General features: G+C 45.2%; 1 protein-coding gene and 1 long non-coding RNA gene across 2 annotated transcripts; both read right to left on the bottom strand.

The window, feature by feature from the left end:
• Positions 1-998: 998 nt before the first annotated feature.
• LOC306918595 lies at positions 999-2,725 on the bottom strand. Its single transcript, XR_013789355.1, has 2 exons — positions 1,262-2,725; positions 999-1,195 (listed from the first exon to the last, which is right to left on the bottom strand). It is a non-coding gene; the product is annotated as an uncharacterized lncRNA (long non-coding RNA).
• Positions 2,726-4,338: 1,613 nt separating this feature from the next.
• Positions 4,339-7,080, bottom strand: LOC306918596 (sterol regulatory element-binding protein 1-like; the record flags this gene model as incomplete). The annotated part of the gene is made up of 3 exons (XM_079531487.1): positions 4,339-4,644; positions 5,651-5,762; positions 6,859-7,080. Coding segments are annotated over 3 exons (555 nt in total), but the record flags the coding sequence as incomplete, so codon positions are not given.
• Between the last annotated feature and the right edge of the window lie 191 nt (positions 7,081-7,271).

The following is a 7,271-nucleotide window of genomic DNA, read 5'->3' on the forward strand; positions in this document are numbered from 1 at the left end:
AATTTGATACATTTAGATCAAGCACTTTGCATGACATACCATAAAACTCTATTTTGGGTTGATTTTTACTGTTTCGGGCATTAAGGGGTTAATAACAAAAAATGCCCAAGGGATATCACTGGGCACCCTCTTGAATTATTAAGAGGGGACCCCAAGCTACAAGAATCAGTTGAGAAAAAAAACTTTATCTGACGAAACCACGTTCAGCCAAAAATCAGCAGTCGGCTCCCGGACTATTAGGAGGAGTTTATTTATCATTTATTTGTGGTGGTTCTTACATTTGTAGGTCACGGTTTCCATGCGGACACAGAGCAGGGCTGCACAAGGCAATCGAGTCTAGATCAAGGGGCCAGTGAGGCTATTCAACGTTGAAGCTCTGGGCCCTAGTGGTAGGAGGAGGGACTACAGGCGAACCCGTGTATTCATGACCGGGAAACCCCGTGCAGCTGGGCTTTAACATGTAGGACCATCACTCCCTACGTCACCTCAAATTTGAGGTCCGGAGGAGGGACTTCCGGCAGTCTTCCGGGTGCTTCAAAACGCCACTGAGCAACTTCCACTGACATGAATAGCTGGGGGGGCGGAGCTTCGCGCCAGTTCAGTCTCTATCCTTTTATATACTCTATGGTCTAGATCGGCACAGACTCGCTCTTGAGGGCTTTATAAGCCACTTCCACTCAAGGCTGCTTGGTTTCGGACGACACTTAATATGGCGCAGCCTCGCGTGAACGCGCATATCGAGGGCAAGTGTGTAGAGCGAGTGGCGAGGAGCTGGTTTCAGAAAGGGGGCTACATTGCCTCCAATGAATCGGTAGGTGTGTGAATGTGGGAAGTGAGGACGCTGGCGTAGACCATTGTGTTCGCCGCTTCACCTCCCAATGTATGAATGAATTAACCATTGTAAAGCGCTTTGAGCACTTGGAAAAGCGCTATAAAAATGCAATTCATTAAAAATGCAATTCATTAGATAATAAAATAAATCACACCAAGTCAAAAGGTTTAGTTACAAAAGGGTCTTTATATTTACATCGTGGAGGAATAAACCAAAGAGCGAGAGGAAAAAGGAGACAGGAATCGAGACAGGGGGGTGTCAGTAAATCGATGCATTTTTAACAAACAATGACATTTTGACAACGTTGGTCGTCCATTCTCCACGTATTTCACCACACGACACACTAGAAAAATACTGATCCTCCTCGGACAACACACACACACACACACACACACACACACACACACACACACACACACACACACACACACACACACACACACACACACACACACACACACACACACACACACACACAGTCTGACAGAAAGAAAGAGAAAAATCACATGCACGCTAAAGTTTTTAAAACTTTTTTTTCTTCTGAAAAAAAACAAACACCACCACCTGCGACGTTAAACAGGAGAAAGAAAAGGAAAAAAAGAGGAAAAAAAAGTGCCAAATCTTTTACAACAGACGAGTTGGGGGCGGGGCTTACCGTTCAGGCGGGCTAGAAGGCCTAATTTCTTTTATGCGCTCCCGCCGTATGGCGCCCAATGATGTCACAACGATTTTAACGGTCGTGGTCGAGGGCGGCGGCGCATGGCACCACGGACACTCATGTCTCGAGTTTTTATTTTTTTGGGGGGGGTGGGGGTGGGGAGGGGGGGTTCCACACACACCTTGTGCAATAGTGCAAACTGTCGACCGAGAAGAGACGAGTCGCTTTGACGTTTTAGACAACAGAGACCACGCCCTTCGGCCAATTTTTTTTTTCTTTTTAATTTTCTTTTCTCGTTTTCGCACGTTACAAAGGCTAGCCCATGCATGCCTATTTCGGGGGGGGGGGGGGGGGGGGGGGTCATATTTCAATACTACGAAATAAAATATAATAAAATAAAATAAGAGGGAAATTCGATGCGTCGAATCGATGCGAAACACTGAAAAAGATTATAAATACACTTTAAAAAAAATATATATATACACAGGGGGGGGGGGGGGAGAAGAAAGTAAAAATAAAATAAAAGTAAAGTAAAGACAAACTATGAAAAACTTATCAATTGCAATAAAGCCTTAATAATATTTATTAATTTAATTGAAAACAGCCCCGGGAGGCTATAATATAGTGCACATGAAAGAGATAATTGAGGCTTGTTCAGCAGGTCAAAGCCAAGATCAAAATGTCCCGGACGAATCTCCACCCCCCCCCTCCCCCTCCCCCGGTTGTAACAGAGTCCACGGTCGCTGTTGGCCATAAACCTCCTATATATATATATATATATATAATCGCCATAATATTCTACGTAAATTGATTACAGCTGTGATCGTACTGCAGTGTCACACAAAATAATCAAAAGTGACAAGTGATTCACAAGCTTGTATAGATCTGCTACTTTTGCTGTTTGTTTGTTTTTTTCATTTGTATCACGACATTAAAAGTGTTTTTGGACATTATGAGGTTTCCACAGTGCTAAAGGAACCCCTTTTGGTGTTAGCATTGTGTTATGCTTTAGCTATTGAAAAATAGCAAATCTACAAGCTAGCTTGTAGGTCTGCTATTTATTTATTTTTAATCCGAAGAACGACCGACATAGAAACATAGCTTTTTCAGAAAACTGTCAGGATGTAGAAGAGACATTTTTAAGAATCTGATCTCAGGTCAAAATGGGTTATCTAATCCTGATCAACGTCCCGGTCGGGTGGGGAGGGGGGGGGGGGGTCGGGAGGGGAAGGGGCCGTGGGGAGGGGGGCGGGCGGTGGGGGGGAGGGGGGCTGGACCCTGCTGAAAGAGCCTGTTGTAGCCCAACTTTTGTCGCACGACGGCGTCGCTTATGGAAAACAGCCGATTCAAAACAAGCTTCACAGCGCCGTTCGGGACGAGACGCGTCGTAAATGACGCACGGTAAATGACGCACGGTAAATGACGGGGCATTTCCGACATCCTCGGCCAATGTGGACAGCCGATTCGACTGGTATCACCCCATATAATCGGCGAAATCATCTGTTATCAGCCCGTTTGAATGGGGCCAAAATGTCCATACTGGCATCCTCACCACATAGCCTGGTCAAGGTTTCCCCCTGGTGGACGTGTCATTTTGGGCTGATAACAGATGATTTCGCCGATTATATGGGGTGATACCAGTCGAATGGGGTGATGTGGAACACTTACAGACCGCCAACTCCAACTGACAAATCATGTTTGGATGCATCGTGGTTCTCAAAGGTGGGGGCTCCTACAGCGCCCCCCTGTGGTCGAAACCTCTCACTGCGACACAAGAGAATTCGGCTCAGCGGAAAGAGGAGGAGAAAACAAAAACTATGTTGCTACGTATAGCAACTGAAATTCTGAACCACAGGTGGTTATGAAAGGTCTGATATGATTACATATGATAGGTATAGTCTCTCACAATGTCCTTAAAAAAAATACAAGAAATAGTGTGTGTGTGTGTGTGTGTGTGTGTTTGTACAGACAATTCGGTACAGTGCCGAGTGCCAAAACCAACTGGCCGATCGACCTATAAAAGCTCCGATTGGCTAATGTTTCGGCCAATAGCGACACCGGCGCCAATACGACGGCGTGTCAGTTAAATCGGCCTCACGTGTTGTTTTGTAACAAATAAAACTCGTTGCGTCGTCCCCGTGTGGGAGAGAACACACTGAACGAAAAAGGTAAAAAAAAAAAGAACTCTCTATAAGTCGTGGCTGTCTTGACAGAGAACCTCATATCTTGCATGTATCCATATCTCAACTTCTGTTTTTGTTTTTGGTTGTTAATTAATGTCCCACTTTGTCATAGGAACACGGAAGTAGAGAAAAAATATATATATATATATGTGAAATATTGTTTAGTTGAAACCAATGAAAAGTAATAAACAATGGGACTAAATCATAACATTATTTGTGTTCCCGAAAACACAATATTTTTTTTATTCGTCCACTTCCTGGCCAAAACAAAACAAAAACACGTAACGTATTCAGGGGGACATCCGATGTTTCCAGCCAAACAGCGACGATGTGCAGCGTAGTGCAAAAAAAATAAAAATAATCGAGAGATGATGACGTCACCCTTCCCTTCCCTGCACAGCCAAAAGGTTCATTAAAAGAGGTTAGGAAGCGAAGACCGTACGGTGGGACTCCATGTTGCTCCCCGGAAAGGAAAGAAACGTGTGCAATGGAGCCAACACTTCAGCGTTCAGCTTCCTTGGTCTCACCTTGCGCATGTTTCTTTCCTTTCCAGGGAGCAAACATGGAGTCCACCGCACGGTCTTCGCTTCGCCGTCCTCTTTTAATAGTCCTTGGCACAGCCCCTCCCCCTCCCCCCCCCCCAACACCACACCACCGTGTGTGTGTCTCTGTCTCTCTCTCTGTCTGTCTCTCTCTCTGTCTCCCTCTAGCTGGAGGTCGACGGTGGTGCCGCTGTCTCTCTGTCTCCCTCTAGCTGGAGGTGACGGTGGTGCCGCTGCCCAGCTTGATGATCATCTGCTGGCAGTCGTGCAGCGTGCGCTTGTCGCCCAGCTTCTCCAGGGTGCGAGCGGCTTCCGCCAGCATGCCCACACGCTGGCCCGGCGCCGACAGGAAGGAGGGCGGCAGGAAGCGGCACGCCAGCATCACCGCCTCCGCCTGCTCCCGCTGGCCCGGCCGCGTCTCCATCTCCTCTGGAGGGGGGGGGATTAAAGCATTAAGACCTGAGGCCAACATATGTGTCGCCTTAATATATATTAAAATATTTGTTTTGCGCATTTTCACGATTTTTCAAAAAATAGCAGACCTACAAGCTCGTAGCGCGCCACTCGGTGGCGCGCTATGAGCTTGTAGATCTGCTATTTTTCAATAGCTAAAGCATAACATGATGCTAACACCAAAAGGGGTTCCCGCCCCAAAATGGGTTAACCACTTTGAGGATTATTTTAAGTTTTAGCTGTTGAAAAATAGCTTGTTTTGAAGAAGAAAAAAACGTTAAAATTTGTGCAAATCTTTTGAATATTATATTCTTTCACGGCGAACTTTTTTAACTCAAATATTTGCTTCTGGAGGGAGGGTCATTTTGAGATATATATTTGGGGTCCTTGACATGAAATGGTTTGAGAAACACCGATATATAGAAACATGAGGTTTATCAGAAAACCGTCAGGATTTAGAAGACATTGTTAGAATCCGGTCTAATCCAGTTCTAAATGGGTTAAAGATGCCAGTCGTCGGAATCTCTCAAGACAGATTCTTCTAGCATTTGATGATTTGAACATGGTGGACCCTATTGGAAACAAGAGTAATGCTTAATTGGGTCGTCCACTCACAGTTAACAGCCTTTGTATTGAGTTTGTGCTTGAAATGTACTGTAATTCTGCAAACTGTTAATACATTCTTCAATCAATCAATCAATCAGCACACTTACAGCTAGAGACATCGACTATCTGAAGCATTACAAATACTAAATAAGATATGAACGACATAAATTAGAGTAGAGACTGACATATTTTCTGCGGCATCGGCAGCGTATCCGATACTGGTGTCAGGTATCAGAACAACTATACTTCACATCACACTTAACACTTGACTCACAAACATCTCAGGAGTGAAATAATAAAAAAGTAGGAAAAACGGAAAACTCCACAACAGTGACGATGACAGCAACAACAATAATGCCAGCACGCGCGCACGCACCTGTCTTGGCTCCGGGGGTGGCTCTCCGTCTGAGCGATCGGTCCAGGAGCTGGTGTGTTCGCGTGGGGCTGGCCCCCGCCATCAGCCTGGCTGTAGCTTCATGGAGAAACAACTGGGGGGGGGAGAGAGAGAGAGAGAGAGAGAGAGAGAGAGAGAGAGAGAGAGAGAGAGAGAGAGAGATGATGAGTCAGTGATGAAGTCATCAGAACAACTCACCACTGCATGCGTACGCAGACGCACGCACGCACACACACACACACCCCTAGTCAACTCGATCTAGCGAATGGCTAATCCTTCTTGTCAAATCTGAACTGGAGAAAACAGTGCTTTTTAGAATGGATGCACCCGGTTCTTGGAACCTCTTGCAACGAGCTCAGTGCACATATTGTCTTTCTTTGCTTCTTGTGTTATTTATTTATTTACACGTGTAATCTTGGTATCATCTCCCTCAGTGCTCTCTCAGAGAATTTCTAAACAAAACGTAGGGATGCTCCCGATCAGGTTTTTTGGGGCCGATCATGTTTTTCTCATGATCGGCCGATACCGATAGGTCCGATACCGATCTTGTGAAATGTTGCAGATTTTAATATTTCCAAAATGATTATATGTCTAAACCCACGTCAAAACTGTTCCTGTGTGTGTGGGGGGAGGAAGGGGAGAATGTTTAGGCCTGTCACAAAAATGCAAAATGATGTCATACTATATATCTGATTGATCTTTTACACCATTTAACACCTTGGTATTACCGCACGGGCATAGCCCAAGACGTCTGTGGACGTCTTTGAAAAAAAAAATATATATATATATATATTTTTTTATTTTATTTTTTTTATTAAAAAAAATCATAAAAATCAAAACAATATATATATATTTTTTTTAATACGTGGTGCCAAAGTTTGTGTTTTCGCCATTGAGAATGCATTTGGCGTTTAAATTAAATAACTCAGAAACTATAAAACATTTCAAAGTAAAAAGTTCCAGCATGTGTCTCCTCTCCACAGTCAGCTGAATTATAAAAAATGTGAATGGATTTTCTAGGTGAAAGTGATTTTGGGCAGTTTTCAATGTGTTAAGTGGTATAAATGTAAGTTTCTCCAGATAGGGTAAATTGCCGATCACAGATAAGGGTGAATATCGGCCGATATGGCCGATCACCGATCGCTGGCCGATAACCGGAGCATCTCTATAACAAAAAGGTTGAAATATACCCGTCTCATGGCGGGCCTGAAGGTCTGGGCCATCTTGCGCAGAGAGCTGAGGTCCTGCTGGAACCCCTGGAGCTCCGAGGGCGAGGCGGGCTGGACCCCCACGGGGCCGGCCGAGCCCGGGGCCCCCGTGCCCTGCACCGGGCCGGGGGCCTGCTGCTGCTGCAGCCGCCACACGTTGGTCCTCATCACCAGCAGCAGGTCACACAGCAGCAACTGGACCACCTGCAGAGAGATATGGAGGGGGAGAGGGAGGGAGGGAGAGAGAGAGAGAGAGATGGGACACTTTAATGATAATTTAACCCATTTAGGCCTGACGTCGAAATTAAAAAAAAATGTCTTCTAAATCCTGACAGTTTTCTGAAATACCTATCAGTGGTGCTCAATATTTCATGTCAAGGACCCCCAAAAATTAT

This window comes from Electrona antarctica (assembly GCF_951216825.1).
Source record: "Electrona antarctica genome assembly, contig: scaffold_399, whole genome shotgun sequence".
Classification (NCBI taxonomy): Eukaryota; Metazoa; Chordata; class Actinopteri; order Myctophiformes; family Myctophidae; genus Electrona; species Electrona antarctica.